This window comes from Anguilla anguilla, chromosome 15 (genome assembly GCF_013347855.1).
Source record: "Anguilla anguilla isolate fAngAng1 chromosome 15, fAngAng1.pri, whole genome shotgun sequence".
In the NCBI taxonomy this organism is placed as follows: Eukaryota; Metazoa; Chordata; class Actinopteri; order Anguilliformes; family Anguillidae; genus Anguilla; species Anguilla anguilla.
This window is the reverse complement of record NC_049215.1, coordinates 20,617,322-20,635,374: the sequence shown is the minus strand read 5'-3', so window position 1 is coordinate 20,635,374 and position 18,053 is coordinate 20,617,322. Positions and strand designations below refer to the sequence as shown.

Sequence of the window (18,053 nt, the reverse complement as noted above, 5' to 3'; positions counted from 1 at the left end):
TTTCTAACGTTGTCGCCAGCCGTCTGAGGCGTCTTTCGTCTCTGATAAAAATTCCCCGTCAGAAGATGACTTGCTGCGCTGTCCCTCCCCCTCCCTCACACTCAGTGGAAATCTCCATTTGCTTTTTGTGCGCGGCTGTGCTCCAGCACTAATGCCGGGCATTAAGCGCTGACCTTCAGCGCTGCTCTGGCGCACTTCCGCTGATTGCTCATTCTCAGTGCCCTCACATACGGAAGGCGGCGTTTTGAGACGAGCAGGAAGTGCGCAGGGATTTGAGTCTCCGCTTTTTCAGTCAAATTAATTTTTCTCATGAAATGAACAGTGACTCCATTGTAGCAGTCTGAAAATCACAAATGAGAATTATCTCAGGACCAGAATTACATGCATTACAGTACAATTACAGTAGAATCATTCATTTAATTGTAATAATTCAGGCTGAAACCAGCAGGCTTGCAAAGATCTGGTCACATGGGCAAATGCAATTTAATCTGTTTTAATAGTCTACCAGTTGTTCTAATGTATGCTGTTTTCTAGGGTAGCCTATTCACTGAAGAAATTCAGACTATATTTAAATAGTTTTGGATGATATTTATACATTCAAATCTACTGGTAAAATATATTTTAACATACTTGTTTCTTATTTGCGCAACCACAATTTAAACAAAATAAATTGAATATATAAATACCATACATTAAATATTTGTCTGGCAGTTCAATCTGCATAAAAATAGATTTATCTCAATCCTCTGATTTCTACTCATCTCCTTTCCTGTAAGAGAGAGGTAGATCAGTCTCCCTCTTCCTTGCTTTTACAACCTGATGTTTTACCACCTGTCTACCTTTTCCCTCCTCTCCACCCCTTCATTTGACTCATCTCTGGCTCCTTGCCGTCCCCAGGGTGCTGCCCTCCGTAGGCAGTTCCGTGCCCCTGGCCCAGCGTGCCCGGTACGGGACGTACTTTGACGTGGCGGTCCTGCGGTGCCTGCTCCAGCCCCATTGGACGGAGGAGGGCGTGCACTGGGCTCTGATGTACTACCTACAGCGCCTCCGCCAGATCCTGGAGGAGAAGCCTGAGAGGCCCCCCGAGCCGCTAGTCCCGCCCCTGCCACGCCCACGCAGCAGCTCCATGGTGGCAGCCACCCCCTCCCTGGTGAACACCCACAAGACACAGGTAACGGGCCTGCAGCGGGCTGCACGATGGCTCAACAACATCATCTGTCCATTTTACTAAGACTAGCTGAGTGGTTAGGGTACGTCCAATGTAATTGTACTAAACTCATGGGAAATATGTGTTTTTGAATATTAAACTGAATGTTGAATATTGAATAGTGTCAGTGAATATTGAATGTCTGTTGATCGTCACTGAGCTCCAGTCCTTCAAAGGATGCTGGGGATTAAATTCTGGGTATCTTTATATCTTATCCCCCTCCCCCTCCAATGAAAAGGACATGACCTTGAAGTGTAATGAGGAGGAGAAGTCTCTGAGCTCCGAGACCTTCGCCAGGGTGTCCATGACCAACCTGAGGAGACAGGCCGTCCCTGACCTAGCCTCTGACCTGGGAATGAACATCTTCAAGAAGGTGAGAGCATGCACACACATACAGAAACCACACACACACACGCGCGCAGGCGCACGCATACATGCTCACACACTCGCACACGCACGCACACGCACATTTGCTTTCTTTTGTTGACCAACTGTATGCGCCCTCACATCTACATACACCTTCTGCATGAGCTGTATGACCAATTCACCTAACCTATGAGCTGTCTCACCTCACTAATAATATTTTAGACAAGTAATAATATGAACCTCAACTGTAATCTAGACTAGTAATCGTAATAATGACAATCTCTCTCTCTCTCTCTCTCTCTCTCTCCCTCCCTCTCTCAGTTTAAGAATCGGCGGGAAGACCGCGAGCGGAAGGGCTCCATCCCGTTCCACCACACGGGGAAGAAGCGGCAGCGGCGTATGGGCGTGCCCTTCCTCCTGCACGAGGACCACCTGGACGTCTCGCCCACCCGCAGCACCTTCTCCTTCGGGAGCTTCTCCGGCCTGGGGGACGACCGCCGCGCCCTCGACCGCGGGGGCTGGCAGGCCACCATCATGGGTACGGTCTTCACCAGCCACTGCTCCTCAAACCTCACAGAGGGGTGGAGCAACGGTGTGCGGCCAATCTCTGCCTTGTATGAACCAATCAGAAGGATTTGCTCTAGAGATGTGTTTTTTTTTCCATCCAGTTTCTTGACCGGTAGTCCAACCTTTGTGCATATCTCTTCCTTCAGCACTCTTATTTGAAAGTATTGTAACCTCTTTCTGGAGGAATTATTACAGAAAAAGCATTCTTTGCAAAATAACTGATCTGACTCCTTAGAAAGCCCTTGAATGAATGTGAGGTATTCATTCTTCATAGCTTATGAATATCAATTTCCTAGATACTGTGGCTTTTGAGAGTGAGTCATCCTGTAAGAGTCAAAGAATGGCTCATTACAGACCATGATTTGCAGCTATGGCTGGAAAGAAAAACATCACTCAAGATCGGGCCCCAGGATAGCATGTGAACCCTCCTGGTGTACACCTTTAAATCTCTGTGCAGCACTCAAGTGAACCTGAGCTTGTTCATTTGATAATGGCCTTTACCACTGCATCTATCATCTCACATTTGTGTCTGTTTGTGGATTACTGTAGATTGGTTAAATATTGACCCCAGGGACAGCTGGATGTCCCAGGTGCATGTAAACTGGGTTACAATATCCTACTTGAGCGTCCGCTAAATAAATGAGGAAAACCGCCAAATGAAGTTAATGTACTGTGATCAGCAGGGGATGAGGCAGATGGAGATGTGTGCACACATGACACGCTGAAGCTACCAGATCAGAAAATGTAGAGAATGAGGGGAAAGTTCTAATAACTAGTACAGTGCATGTAACAAGTGTAGTGTTTAGTTTCACTGGTGGGAATGTCAGTGGGAAGTTTATTATAAACAGTAGGCTGTTTTTTTCATGTGCAGATTGTGACACACCTCTATCTTTCCCAAGGCTCACCAGTGGTCCCGGCCTACAGTTTGAGGACTGGTTAATTTTGGGGAGGGGGGTGAGTAATGCGTTTGGGCCAGTGTGTGGACAGTGTGAAGGATGATGCGTGTGGTGGTGTTTCCTCTGTCCAGGGAAGTTCACCCGGCGCGGCAGCACAGACACTTCCGCCGATGTGGAGAGCCTGAGCGCCAAACATTCGCACTCCCACCACACCCTGCTGCGGGACCTCCCCGACCACGCCAACAGCCACAGTGACAACACCGTCAAGGAGGGTAAAGAACAGCCTGGTGCACACTGTGTAACTCTGTAACTGACACTCAAAGACTGCTCCATCACACTGTAACTGACACTCAAAGACTGCTGTGTCACACTGTAACTGACACTCAAAGACTGCTCTATTACACTGTAACTGACACTCAAAGACTGCTGTGTCACACTGTAACTGACACTCAAAGACTTCTGTGTCACACTGTAACTGACACTCAAAGACTGCTCTATCACACTGTAACTGACACTCAAAGACTGCTGTGTCACACTGTAACTGACACTCAAAGACTTCTGTGTCACACTGTAACTGACACTCAAAGACTGCTCTATCACACTGTAACTGACACTCAAAGACTGCTGTGTCACACTGTAACTGACACTCAAAGACTGCTCTATTACACTGTAACTGACACTCAAAGACTGCTCTATTACACTGTAACTGACACGCAAAGACTGCTGTGTCACACTGTAACTGACACTCAAAGACTGCTCTATTACACTGTAACTGACACTCAAAGACTGCTCTATTACACTGTAACTGACACTCAAAGACTGCTCCATCACACTGTAACTGACACTCAAAGACTGCTGTGTCACACTGTAACTGACACTCAAAGACTGCTCCATAACACTGTAACTGACACTCAAAGACTGCTGTGTCACACTGTAACTGACACTCAAAGACTGCTGTGTCACACTGTAACTGACACTCAAAGACTGCTCTATTACACTGTAACTGACACTCAAAGACTGCTCTATCACACTGTAACTGACACTCAAAGACTGCTCTATCACATTGTAACTGACACTCAAAGACTGCTCCATCACATTGTAACTGACACTCAAAGTCTGCTCCGTCATATTGTAACTGACACTCAAAGACTGCTCCGTCATATTGTAACTGACACTCAAAGACTGCTCCGTCATATTTTAACTGCCACTCAAAGACTGCTCCGTCATATTGTAACTGACACTCAAAGACTGCTCCATCACACTGTAACTGACTGCTCTGTCTCACGGTCGCTAACACATAAAAGGCTGCTCTGTAAAATGGTCAATGACCCATAAAGGCTGCTCTTTCACATGGTCACTGACTCGCTGAAAAACCGCTGTCTCTTGGCCAATAAAACTGTAAAATTGCTGTTCCATATAATGACTAAGACTCAAAGGCCATTCTCTTGCACGGTCTGAGGGTTCACTTAATGATCACTCTCTCAAGCAGTCTTTTAAACTAAATCTGCTGTACCACTAAATCTGCTAAATCTGCTAAATCTGTTGTGGCTAAAACATAAAGACTGCTCAGTCCCACTGTCCCGAGCCATTGTGTTTCAGTGCTGGTTGTGTTAGCAGTGATTACAAGAGAAAACGAGAGAAAGTGTGCTTCAACAGCACAATGCTTTAACAGGGCAAATGTGTTTGAGTGCTGTTGAAGCATTGACTGTCCCCCTCTCTGTAACTGCTATATGTGTAATTTACTTTTCAAGCCAAGAGCCGTGTTGTATGCAGTGTAATCTCTTCTAGCTCCACCATCTGAAACTACTAGACACATAAGCCAAGAGTCAGTTAAAATTTGCCCTTAATGTTGACTTATAAAAAAGGCATAACATTGCTAAATGAATTGAATTTTGTTGAAGAAAAAAAAACAAGTTCTCTTCGCTCTGCTAGTGCGTTCACAGATCTCCACCATCACCATGGCGACGTTCAACACCACGGTGGCATCCTTCAATGTGGGCTATGCCGACTTCTTCACGGAGCACATGAAGCGACTGTGTAACCCCGTGCCCATGCCCGAGATGCCCAGCGAGCCGTTGGCCTGTGCCAACCTGCCCCGCAGCCTGACTGACTCCTGCATCAACTACTCCTGCATGGAGGAGGGAGAGAGCATCGAGGGGGCCAGCAGCTTCATCCTGAAGAACGGCATGCTGGACCTCACTGTGAGAGGGGGGCTGCTATTTAGCAAAAGCTTGCATCATATTGGGGGTATTGGGGGACAGGAGTGTGTTGGACCTCATTGTGAGGTCTCTTGGTTATTGCTAATTGATCAGGTCTGTGGCAAAGTGCGATGTAGTGGTTTGGTGACTGTAACAGCTGGACTTACTTATAAACAGCTGGTGTTGTTGTAAACAGTAATTACATGTTGTGCATGCACAATTCTCTGATGAAAGGGTTTAGCAGAACTGATACTGAACAGTTCATGCTGTAATGTGGAGAAGCGGTAAGTTGTAAATAAGCAGTTAGCACACTGAGTGATGCACTTTACTTCATTCAGTTAAAATTGTGTAGGTTAGCAGATGGGCTGATAGGTGCTACACATTGATTAGCTCTGCCTCCTTTTATTGCGCTTTGAGACCACAAAAGGCAGTATATAAATGTAATCCACAATGATGATGATGATGATGATGATGCTGATTATTATTATTATTTATTATTATTATTATTATTATTATTATTATTATTGTTATTATTATAGTTAATGGTATTGTGCATTGGGAACTGACAGTGTGACATTCGCCCCCTCTTTCTCCCTGAAGGCAATCCTGAGGGCCCTGTATGCTGTGCTGACCCATGACATCAGTTCACGCATCTGCGACGTGGCTCTGAACATCATCGAGTGCCTGTTGCAGCTGGGCGTGGTGCCCTGCGCCAGCAAGTCGCCCGCCAAGGCCGATGACAAGGAGAACGACGAGGCCCGCTCCAAGGAGGCGGCCAATCAGAGCGGTGGTGGGGCCCAGGGGGGCGTTTCCAGCAGTACGGGGGCGGCGCCTGGAGGGGGTGGGGATTCCGGGGGAGGAGGCGGAGGTGGTGGAGGAGGAGGCGGAGGTGGAGGTGGAGGGGGAAGCAACGGCGATGATGTTAAGAACAACAAGGAGAAAGACAGCAAAGTACACATGCCTTTTTTACTGTACTGTGTAATCCTGTGACTAGTGTGACAAACTTTGTGACTTTTGTGACAAACCTCTAATTATTGTCCAACTTTATTTTCTCTATGATGATGTTTTCTTCTGACTGACTTTGACTTCTATGAATTAGTTTCCAGTTTTATTTGCTCCAATTGGCTCACTGGCTCACTTTATTACTTTCATGCTCTAAATATAAAATTTCATTCATGTAAATCTGAGAGCAGCTGTCTGGAGCGAACAGTTTGAACATTTGGCTAATTGCTACGCCTCACTGATCAGCTCTTCCTCTGTACTCCCCCCCCCCTTCCCCCTTCCCCACCGCACCCGCGCAGGAGGCCAGCTCCTCCCTCAGTACCCACCGCCTGGCTCTCACCATGCTCATTAAGATCGTCAAGTCTCTGGGCTGCGCGTACGGCTGTGGGGAGGGCCACCGCGGGCTGTCAGGCGACCGGCTGCGTCTGCAGGTGAGACCCTCGGGCGTCCAGCCCAGCCTAATGTGCCACACTGACAGCCAGCAGACCCCACAGTTTACTGCAATCAGAAGTTAAACAGGTTTTTGTTGCACTTGGAATGATTTAAGTCATTTTATTTTATTCATTCTATCACATAATATCGTCTATTTTGTCATGTTCTTTTATTAATTAATTCTCAGAACATTGCATGGCTTGGTGAAGTTAATTGACAGTCCAAATTTCTGGACACCTGTGGTTAGCAGCAAAAGAAAAGATTAATTTCATTTAGTCAGCTTTCCGAACCAAACTAGCTGACATCGATGATATCGATCAACTGAATGATATATATTTTATATAGAATGCAATTATTTTCTTGTAGTCCCCATTTACAGCATCGCTTCAGGCTATGCTGAGCGCATGTTAAACGATAATCCCTAAACTCTGCTGGCTCGCCCTGTGTTCCAGGCCCAGAACTGCCTGACCCGTCTGTACAAGCTGGACAAGCTGCAGTTCCGTCTGACCATGAGGGAGTACGTGACTCGGGACTCGCTCAACAACATCGTGGACTTCCTGCACGCACTGCTGGGCTTCTGCATGGAGCCTATCACGGACAGTAAGAGAGCAGCGCTATGCCTGTGCGTCTGTGGGTGTGCTGCAAACACGCACAACATTCAATTGAAACTTGGTTCCGCATCATGGCAAAAACACAGTATCCAAAAGAAGGAATCAAATACATTTTCTTTGGTTGTTTCTTATTATGAGAAAGACTGTGCTGTTTACTTTTTTTCAAATGTTTGAACACAAGATATTTGTTCTATTTTAAGATAAAGAAAAAGGCACCAGATACAGATATTGTTATAATAAAAAGAATCCCCTAAGATTCATTTTATGGGTTTTATGGTTTCGTGAATTGTAATGGAATGATAAATATGTCTTGTAAGAAAACTTATTGTTGCACTGGTAAGTACTGGTTAAAATGCATATGCATATTTGTAATTGTATATGTATATAGCTCTATTTCTTTCATTAAAAATACTTTGTAAATGTATCCCTAAAACATGTACTTTTATATTATAATATTGTTCCTTTTGATAGTGAGCTGGCACAAATAGGGTAAATGCTGTGTTTTCGATGTGTAAGAAACATTCAAAGGATCATCTGTCACACTGCAAGTTGTCAGCGGGAAGGCAGGAGCAAGGCATTCTTGGAAAGAACAGCAGGGCCCTGCTTAATTTTTTTTCAGATCTGTCGGATTTTGTTTAAGATCCATTGAGGGGACCGAAGGAAATGTTCTTGCTCTCTCTCTCTCTCTCTCTCCTGCAGTGTTTTCTCCCTGTTCATATCTACCTGTTTATCTCACTCGTTCATGCCTGTCTATGCTGTCCTAAGTCATTCTATCTTTACATCTTCCATCTTCCAGCCATTCTGCCCTGGAGAATGAAACTGACCTCAGATGAGTTGCTCATCCATTCCGTGTACTTGCCTGTCAGGGGACTTTTGGGGTAGATCATAGATTCTCCATTTATAGTGCAACATGTATTGGCTGAATATCTTTCATTCCACATTTGACAGCTTAACAAAATGTCTTGGACCATTTCAACGACTGAAAGACTTTTAAATGACAGGCACGTAACTGGATGGATGAGAGCATAATTAATGAAAGCGCACCTTTTGCCCCTGGAGAGCTTGTGTTAGAATTGTGTGTGTGTGTGCCTGTGTGTGTGTGTGTGTGTGTGTGTGCCTGTGTGCATTTGTGTATATTTTGGTGTGCGTGTGTGTGTATGTGTGTGTGTGAATACATGTGTGATTAAGTGTGTGTGTGTGTGTCTGTGTGTACGTGTGTGTGCTTGTTTGCGTGTGTGTATATGTGTGGCTGTGTGTGTATGTGTGAGTACGTGCTTATTAGATGTGTGTACACATTTATGTGTATATGAGATTAGCTGCTTGTGTGTGCTTACATGTGTGTGATTAGCAGTGTGTGTGAGTGATTTGGGGGTTGGGGTGTGTTCTTTCTGTGAAGTACATGTCTGTGCAGGCCTGACTCCAATTGTGCCCACATCTCTTCTCTTGCAGAGTACGGCAGTGCAGGTGAGAGGCACCGGAGGGCCGATAAGAGAGACTTGGGTAGATACACTATGTCCAAATAAACCAATAAATAAACTAAAATGGCTTCTTTGGCACGCTACCATTTCTGCATCCCCTCTGAGTCAAACTGAGGTGATGTGTTTAGACTACACACCCTGAATATCCTGGCAAAACTGCCCAGAGTCTGAATACCCCCCGTGCCAACTGCTAGGCCCAAATCACCATTTCGACTGATTGACCCCAAAGTGTCAACTAATTCTCACTTTAACCAAAAAGAATAAAGGAAAAGGAAAAGGTCCCCCGATTTCAGCAGGCCATAGTCACTTGCATGTATACTAATTCACACCCAAATCGAAATTTTGCTTCTCATCTGTGTTTTTGGGTTGCCTTTCAGTTCTTTGGATCTGTTTTTTTTTTGTTGTTGTTGTTTGGCCTGTTTTTACCTCATGGGGGGGTGGGGCATGTTTAGTCATGCCTGTGCTGCCTGTGAATGTTCTCGTGCTACGCAGGGCAAACCACCCCCTCCCTCCCCCCCGTGTAATACATCGTCTCTCCCTGCTTTCAGACAAAGCAGGCTTCGGGAACAACTTCACCACGGGTGAGGGCAAGTCTCTGGCTCAGAACATGGAGACAGTGGTGGTGGGCTGCATGTTTAAGTCCCTGATAACCCGCTGCTCCTCCACTACCCACGAGCTCCACAGCCCGGAAAACCTGGTGAGAAATCTGCACATGCTCTGTACATAACGTATTAAACCTGCTGTATACTCTGCTTTGTAATTGTGAAACTGATACCGCCTGTACACAGGAATGAATTGTTTACTGGTTGTGCACCGATTGGAGAATTAAGCAGCAGAAGGAGTTTGTAAAAAGTTTGCTATACTCTCTTTCTCTCAATCACTCTCTCTCTCTCTTACTCTCTCTCGCTCTGAAACTCACACACTCACACACACAGGGCCTGTACTGTGACATCCGTCAGTTGGTGCAGTTCATTAAGGAGTCCCACGGAAACGTATTCCGACGGGTGGCACTGAGCGCGCTCCTGGACAGTGCCGAAAAGCTCACCACCACCAAGAAACCTGAGGAGAAGGAGGAGCCTAAACCTGCTGGGCCCAGGAGGTACTGAACTGTCCAGGGCACAACACAGCCTTGAAGCCACACCCATTTTACACCCCCACAATCCCAATATTCCTGAAAACTTTACTTTTCCACTTCTTTCTGGATTCACCGACTGTGCTACATCAGTCACTACACTCGTGCACTGAGATCTCCACAACTGTGCACTCCACTCCACTGTGTGCCCGTACATATTTTACACCCTACAGTCTGTACTGTTTGATCACATAAAAGAGCTACACTATGTTGATATGCACAGTTTATTGATCAATTGCCTGAGGGTTGTCAAATGGACTTTGAAATAAAGCTATAAAATGAGAGTATCATATGGACCTGCACACAAAAATGTGTAAAATATTACTGCTAGGCTGCCCAGAGCACAATTGTACAGTCAGCTGATGTACTCATGACATTGTGGGACAAATGTGAACACAGTGTATTTTAAACAAGCCAGACATGCAATACATACCAGACATGTATTTACCACCCTCAAACAATCATAAACGGATCAACTGATGCTGTAGATTGGCGAGATGACTAGTTAAAGATGTTGACCTGTGTAGTTTTTTAATATCTGATGACTGTGATTGGTGTACTAATTATCGATGGTGCTGACCTGCGGGTTTATTATCTCACCAATGGCATTGATTGGTGCATTGATGGACTCATTGATGATATTGACTGGTAATTTGAGGTACTCATTGATGTGGTTAACCCGTGAGTTTATGAACTCACCGATGGCTTTAGTGGTGGATTGATGTACTTACTCACTGATGCGGGCGATCCTCTGCTCGTCTGTGTCCAGGTCGGAAGCGGGCGTGGCCGGGGAGAAGGGCCAAGCCTCCACTGCGGCAGACGAGTGTCGCAGCTGCATCTCCAGCCGACCCCCGCAGACCCCCGAACAGTGAGCGCACCCTCAAACTGCCCCACATCGCCTAACATATCGCCAGACTCTTTCCCAGATGTGTGTTTAAATAAGCATCGGGGTTTCCCAACAGGCCCCAGGGGAAATTAAATGCCAGAATCAGAACCATTCAACCTCTCTTATGCATGACTTTCTTAATAGATATCCATGTACTTTATTGCTCTCTTCTTTGTCCTTTTCCAGGATTTTGGCTAGGCATATACAGTATAAACACTATTATGCCAAAAATTCACCTCAATTTATACTCAGACTTTATTTTATTCCATATTTATCCATGTCACATCCTTGATAATGGCCATGTTTTACTCTGTAGAGACTTTGGTTTTGTGTCTCATGGTGCCCCTCTCTTTATCAGCGAGGAACAGATTCCGGGGGCGCTGCTGGGCAGGAAGGATTTCTGGCGAAAGATGTTCAAGTCCCAGAGCGCGGCTAGCGACACCAGCAGCCAATCGGAGCAGGACACTTCGGAATGCACCACCGCCCACTCGGGCACCACCACGGACCGCCGCTCCCGCACTCGCTCCCGACGCATCTCCCTCCGCAAGAAGCTCAAGCTGCCCATCGGTGGGTTGGAGTGTATGGCCCCCCCCTCCCCTCAGTGTGATGTCATTATGCTGCAGCCCTGCATGCCTGTGTTCGAGACGCGCCTGCCTGTGTTCCTTTTTTTGCCGATGTCAGATTCTGAGTAGTGACGGCCATACAAATTCATCTTTGTTTTGTGTTTCTTCTTGTTTTCATTTTTTTACCCAGCATGCCATGGGGCTGTTCAACTTCCAGTCACCATCTCTGTGTTACGTATGTGTGTATTGCAGAAAGAGAGAAAGAGAAAGAGAGAGATCAATAGAGAGATTGTGTATGTGCGCGTGCGTGTGTGTGTCTGTGTGAATCTGAGTGACAGTATTCCACTCAACTTGGCTGTATCTGTGCCCTGATGTGTGAAAAAGAATGTGTGTGTGAGTATTAGTGTATAAAGTGTGTGCTGTCTTTGCATTAGAAAGAGAGAGATGCGTGTGTGCATGTGCGTATTAGTTTGAAAGAGAGTGTTTCTGTATGTGTGAGAGTGATAGAGATAGAGAGTCTGAGAAAGAGGAAAATTAAGAGTGTGTTTCTGTGTGTGTGTTTGTGTGTGATAGACACATGTATAGAGAGTGCATGTCTTAGAAAGAGACAGAGACAGAGAGAGAGAGAGAGAGAGAGAGAGAGAGAGAGCTACACTCTGCAGCCTCTCACTGTGCTTTGTGTGCAGGGAACTGGCTGAAACGCTCATCCCTCTCCGGTCTGACAGACGGAGTGGAGGACCTGCTGGACATCAGCTCTGTGGACCGGCTGAGCTTCATCCGACAGAGCTCCAAGGTCAGAGCCATCAGCACCCTGGCACCCCTTTATATGCACTGCACTGAATGTGTGTATGCAGGGCACTGTGTGTGTGCATGTGTATACAGTGAGCTCCAAAATGTTTGGGACAAAGACATATTTTTTCTCCATTTGGTTCTGTACTCTACAATTTCTGATTTGTAATCAAACAATTCACATGTGGTTAAAGTGCACATTTTCAGATTTTATTTTATTTTTTATACATTTTGGTTTCACCGTGTAGAAGAGTCAAATCAAGAAAAAAAAAAAAAAAAGTCTTTGTCCCAAGCATTATGGAGCTCACTGAATCTCTATGGCTCCCATGCCCCGCCCCTCCTCCAGGTGAAGTTCACCAGCGCGGTGAAGCTGTCGGAGGGCGGGGCGCCGGAGTACGGCCGGGACGAGGAGGAGAACTTCTTCAAGCGGCTCGGTAAATGGCGGTCCGGCCGGCGGAACCCGTCCAGGCTCCACCACACAGAAGAGAAAGATGGTAGACCCCCGGGGCGTCCCGCGCCTCCCCCCGCTCTCTCTCTCTCTGTGCCTGTCCGTGGTCTGTCCCGTCCGTCCGTTTGTCCGTCTGTCTGTCCCGCGCTCTGCCGCCAGCCGTCTTCCATGCAAGCTGTGTGTGTGTGCGTGCTCATGTGCGCACTGTGTGTGTGTGTGTGTGTGTGCGTATCTGCTTGGCTGTGTGTGTGGATGCACTGCGTTCCATCTCCCACCTCATCTCACAGTCTGTGTCCCCAGGACTGCATAAACAGGCTGGGGGCAGTTGGAACCCCTGATTTAATCTGAAAAGTCCACACCTTCATCAAGCATGAAGTGGCACCTTGTTTATGAATAATAATAATAATAATAATAATAATAATAATAGCAGCATTACCAAGGTATTCTGTGAGCCTATGTGTCCATATGAAAATGATTTTTAATCATTCAGTCTCTTTCTTGCCTTTGGGCAAAGCTGTAAATTTAGTGACCTGCACTGTTCCGTGATTCATTAGTTAAAAACAGAAGTGAAATCCTCGGTTGAGCTGGTTGTTGTTTTTTCCTCTTCTTCCCCTGACTTGGAAGAGAGCCTGGCTCTGCAGTCCAGTTTTAGCTGCTGTTGTTGCTGTTATTGCTGGCTACCTACCACTGCAGTGTTGAGCAGTGGAGGAAGTAGACGATTCTACCATCTCACATATAGATCTTTCATTTTTAATGGAAAGGTTTGACCCCCCACTTCCCCCTGCCTCCTCCACTTGACTGTCTTAACCCTCCCTCCCCCTCATCCACCCCCAACTAATTTACAAATGTATACCTTGCACTGGGGTTAATTTATTCAAACATTGAAATATCCCCCTTTAACTGCCCCTCCCCTTCCCCCTTGTCCCCCTAACCAATCCCAGCAGCCCTACTACCCTCCACACCCGATGGCCCAGCGTTGAATGGAATTTACATTCTAATGTAATGCACTTACAGGCGGATAAAGGAGAGAAGGGACATGACTTTGCAGAGACCTTTAGGACAAGGGGCGGGGCAGGGCAGGGCAGCCCAGAGGGGCGGGGCAGGGCGGGGTGACCCAGAAGGGTGGGGCAAGGACAGGACAGGTGGTCGGGTTGTTAAGTTTGTTGAGGCAGGTTGATCTTTACGTCTTTGTCACACATGCTGTTGTGACGCTCCTCATCTGTCTGTCCTATTGCCTGTCTGTAACACGTTTGTTGTGCAAATACTGTCCCAGTGCATTCTGTCAAAAATGTGTTGCATGACTATCAGAGACCCACTACCTGGTGCACATTTCCTGACCAATCTGGCACTGGACACGGTTAAATTAAGCACCTGAATCAGGGACTAGACAGAAAGCTTAGATCAAAACCTGATCCAATGTTGTAATGTTTCTACACAGCTATACAGCATAATAATGATTATTCAGGTCTTCCTTTTTTACTTCAATCAGAAGTATGCTACCTTAAATCATACAACAGTAAGTCTGTCATAATCCAGCATTCTCCACAAATTGTGACACTTGACAGCACTCCATGTTCGGGTGAAGATTTTTCCTGCACACTGGGAGCAGATACTCGTAAGCTTGCCCACGCATTTGTCACCACATGCTGTCCTTGTGCCTTCTGTGGTGTTTGGTCTGTCTCCGCCTGCATTTTACAGTGTGACCAAAAGGGGGAAGCAGTGAACCATAGCCCCAACTGCGCCAGCCTGCTTGTCAAAGCCATATTACGCTGTCCACCTCCCCCTCCCCCCTCCCCCATTCTGGCAGGGTGCCACGGGTTCCAGGAGCGCCTGGCTGCCAGCCAGGAAGCCATGAAGAACAAGAACGTGGTGAACCTGGGCGCCATCCGGCAGGGCATGAAGAGGTTCCAGTTCCTGCTGAACTGCTGCGAGCCGGGCACCATCCCCGACGCCTCCATCTTAGCCGCGGCCCTGGACCTGGTGAGGCGCCACCCCCGACACAGAGAGAGAGAAAGAGGATAACCCTCTGTATTATTTGGCAAATGAAAAAAATGCCATTTAAAAATGTTTTACATTTTTAAAATAGTAGTTATTTGTACTATTTTTTTACTGTGAAGTACAGCTTTTCATGCCTTCATTGCATACAGCAGTTGTGGTTTTTCTTATTTTAATTTGCAGCTTTGAAGGTTTGAACGTGACTTTGGGCGTCTTTTCGTGTGATGTGCTGATGTTGTCATGTGTTAATCATGTTGTGACTGTGTGTGTTGTGAGTAGCCGCTAATGCTGCAATGCTGTGCATTTGTGGTGTACAAAGGATGTGTCTATGTTGTGCCGTGTTGTTCCTGTTGTGCGTTTGGTGACGTGGTCAATGTGATCTGTTGAATCTGCAGCGTTTCGTGCCGTGTCCTCCATGTTGTGGCGTGTTGTCCGCAGAGCTGTGTGTTGTTGTAACTAGCCAGGCGGTCGCCCTGTCCACCCGCAGCCTGGCCGTGCTGTGAACGTGCCTCCGCCTTCCCATCTCCACCATCTCACCTTTGTGTTCCCTCATTTTTCACATTACTCCGCCTCCCGGTGAGGTAAGACCAGTGGGGGGGTAATTCTGCAGCCACAAGCGTGTCTCTATGCTTTTAATGAGTTTTGAACTTGGCCAGTAGCAGACTCTGGGTCCTTCTCCTATCAAATACATTCCAGCACTCATTACGCATTCTACATGAAATAAAAATGAAACATTTTATTAAACCCACTTAGTTCCCTGATGGAGTGCATTAGATATGCCATAGCACAGCATGCCTGTAAATCTGCCAAGTCTGAATAGGGCCCAGTGCTCTTAAATCAGTCTCTTATCTTATTGTAGTCTAACATGACAGCCACTGTCAGACTCTGCCCACCGTTTAATCACCCAGCTCTGCTTAAACTGCTGAGGTGTAATTATGTTAACTTTGCACATGTAACCCAAGACTGAACAAGCTCCTAAGAGGTGGAGGTTTTTGCAGTGATGAGGATTGCAAACATGTGATCTGTGCATCTGTGAGTCACGGATATGTTCTTCAGAGACGGACAGCAGGTGGCTGGCCTTTTTGAGACCCTGACAGGAAGTGTGTCTGTCCCCCAACAGGAAGCCCCAGTGGTGGCCCGGGCCTCGCTCTTCCTGGAATGTGCCCGCTTTGTGCACCGCTGTAACCGCGGCAACTGGCCCGAGTGGATGAAGGGCCACCATGTGAACATCACCAAGCGAGGCCTCTCCAGGGGGCGCTCTCCTATAGTGGGCAACAAGAGGAACCAGAAGCTGCAGTGGAACGCAGCCAAATACTTCTGTCAGTGGGGTGATGTGAGTTACAGTATGTCCTACAGTGGCACTTCACACGCACCACGCGGCTCTCAACACCTCACACGCAGTGAAACTCAACACAGCACATAGAGCTTGACCTGTCACAGCACATGATGGATTATGCATGAGCAGCATTTATTATACCTCTTGAAACTGGTCTTATTACCAGTGGGGAGAGGTTTAAATCCTAAGTGAGGCATTTATGAAAATGGTGTCAGGCTGTGGCACCAACAATCTAATGTGTCTGTGTGTGTGCGTGCGTGCCTGTGCGTGTGTGTGCGTGCCTGTGCGTGTGTGTGTCTGTGTGTGTGCGTGCGTGCGTGCCTGTGCGTGTGTGTGTGTGCGTGCGTGCGTGCGTGCGTGTGTGCCTGTGCGTGTGTGTGTGTGTGTGTGTGCGTGCGTGCCTGTGCGTGTGTGTGTGTGTGTGTGTGTGTGTGTGCGTGCCTGCCTGCATGTGTGTGTGTGTTCCGGTAGGCTATCGGAACTCGTTTGAGTGAGCTCTGCCACTCAGACAGCGAGAGCCCGGCCAACATCCTGGGCTTCATCTACGACGAGGAAACAAAACGGCGCATGCGCAAGGAAGACGAGGAAGAGGACTTCCTGGATGACAGTGAGTGGACGATAAAACGAAAACAAGCACGAATCCCTGAGCTATTTTAGATCAAGCCACGATTAGCGTAGCTTCAGATTAAAACTTAGTTCAAGTCACAAAGAACCCAGAACAAAACCGGACAAAAATGTCCACCTAAACACTTTAGTTTGGAGTTTGGAGTTTAGGGCTGTTTAGGGCCCTTTAATGTCCACTTCATGAATAATAAGAATTGATTTTATGCTTGATTCATATGTACCTCTTGTCATGACCGCAATGTGGAGCTTGGTCTTCCCTCAGACACAGTCAACCCCACCAAGTGTGCCTGCCCGTTTGCCCTGAAGATGGCCGCCTGTCAGCTGCTTCTGGAGATTACCACCTTCTTGAGGGAGACCTTCCCCTGCTTACCTCGCCCACGCACAGAGCCCCTGGTGGTTAGTATCAGAACTGAGTTAAAATTAAAATTTCCTGACCCTGACCTTACCCCAGTGAGCCTTACAACCCTAAAACCCATCATGTTCAAACATGACTCATTACTTTTTTTACACACATGCATCCGCCTACACACAAGACTGTCCTTCCACTATCATTTAGCATCTGAACAGTGTCTGAACCCAGTTAACTGAAAGAGCATCAGAAGGGCGTGTGGTCTAATCCCCGTTCTGGGTCCCAGGACCTGGACAGCTGCCGGCTGCGTCTGGACCCGGAGCTGGGCCGGCACCGGTACGAGCGCAAGATCAGCTTCGCCGGCATCCTGGACGACGAGGACGGCCGGGACTCCCTGCACAGCAGCAGCCACACGCTCAAGTCCGACACGGGCTGCGACGACAAGAAGTCCCAGGAGCCTCTGGGTCAGTGGACCCGCCCCCCTCACTGACCCTCCGCCTCCATAAAAGATTTCATTGAACCATAATGTTCCCAGTCACTCTCCGAATTCAACTGCTGACATGTCATTGATTACTAATTAACAGATGAACACAAACTGGACGGATGAGAGAAAATATTTCCCACAATAACATTTGGTTAACTTTCTACACAAAATGTCTCAGTAAAGTAGTTCATAGATCCAAATGTGTACAAATCAGTATCATTTATGCTCCTTTAGAATGCATTGAATATATGAATGACTCCCAGTCTCCAGATTTGTGCTGTTACTCTGCAGTGTGTCTGAGCCGTGTGATTTACTCCCCACCCCTGCGCTCCACTCACAGCTCCCATCAGGAAGATCCGTATCGGGGGGTCTCGGCTCCTGCAGATCAAGGGGGCCCGCAGCTTCCGGGTGAAGAAGGGGGGGTCGCTGTCCTCCATCCGCCGCGCTGGCAGCCTGAAGAGCACCAAGATGTCCCGGCAGGACTCTGAGTCCGAGAACGAAGAGGGGCTGCTGTCCCAGAGCAGGGACACCGTCACTGACATCGGTAACTGAGCACGGTTACGCACGGATACTGTTTGCAGTGTGCTGTAGTTCACTGAACCCAGTTAGTTAAAACCAATCACTGACCCACACGCTGTAAGTATGTGCAACTGTCAGTACCTGTAGCCCTGATTCTGATTGATGTATGGA

General features: G+C 47.2%; 1 protein-coding gene across 19 annotated transcripts in view; it reads left to right on the top strand.

Annotated features, from left to right (window-relative positions):
• The window catches only part of LOC118214123 (protein unc-80 homolog), a 52,335-nt gene that overhangs the window by 9,488 nt on the left and 24,794 nt on the right, over nucleotides 1-18,053 (top strand). For 14 of the 19 annotated variants that reach the window (XM_035393734.1, XM_035393723.1, XM_035393733.1 and 11 more), the window contains exons 8-28: nucleotides 898-1,171; nucleotides 1,446-1,580; nucleotides 1,895-2,111; nucleotides 3,168-3,308; nucleotides 4,969-5,237; nucleotides 5,835-6,185; nucleotides 6,536-6,667; nucleotides 7,121-7,268; nucleotides 8,729-8,779; nucleotides 9,306-9,454; nucleotides 9,693-9,856; nucleotides 10,659-10,757; nucleotides 11,134-11,342; nucleotides 12,025-12,131; nucleotides 12,474-12,621; nucleotides 14,383-14,555; nucleotides 15,691-15,903; nucleotides 16,378-16,513; nucleotides 16,793-16,926; nucleotides 17,166-17,343; nucleotides 17,704-17,907. In XM_035393734.1, coding sequence (XP_035249625.1) covers nucleotides 898-1,171; nucleotides 1,446-1,580; nucleotides 1,895-2,111; nucleotides 3,168-3,308; nucleotides 4,969-5,237; nucleotides 5,835-6,185; nucleotides 6,536-6,667; nucleotides 7,121-7,268; nucleotides 8,729-8,779; nucleotides 9,306-9,454; nucleotides 9,693-9,856; nucleotides 10,659-10,757; nucleotides 11,134-11,342; nucleotides 12,025-12,131; nucleotides 12,474-12,621; nucleotides 14,383-14,555; nucleotides 15,691-15,903; nucleotides 16,378-16,513; nucleotides 16,793-16,926; nucleotides 17,166-17,343; nucleotides 17,704-17,907 — 3,632 coding nt within the window. The remainder of the gene's footprint in view (nucleotides 1-897; nucleotides 1,172-1,445; nucleotides 1,581-1,894; nucleotides 2,112-3,167; nucleotides 3,309-4,968; nucleotides 5,238-5,834; nucleotides 6,186-6,535; nucleotides 6,668-7,120; nucleotides 7,269-8,728; nucleotides 8,780-9,305; nucleotides 9,455-9,692; nucleotides 9,857-10,658; nucleotides 10,758-11,133; nucleotides 11,343-12,024; nucleotides 12,132-12,473; nucleotides 12,622-14,382; nucleotides 14,556-15,690; nucleotides 15,904-16,377; nucleotides 16,514-16,792; nucleotides 16,927-17,165; nucleotides 17,344-17,703; nucleotides 17,908-18,053) is intronic. The other 5 variants (XM_035393730.1, XM_035393736.1, XM_035393738.1 and 2 more) reach the window with 2 other exon arrangements.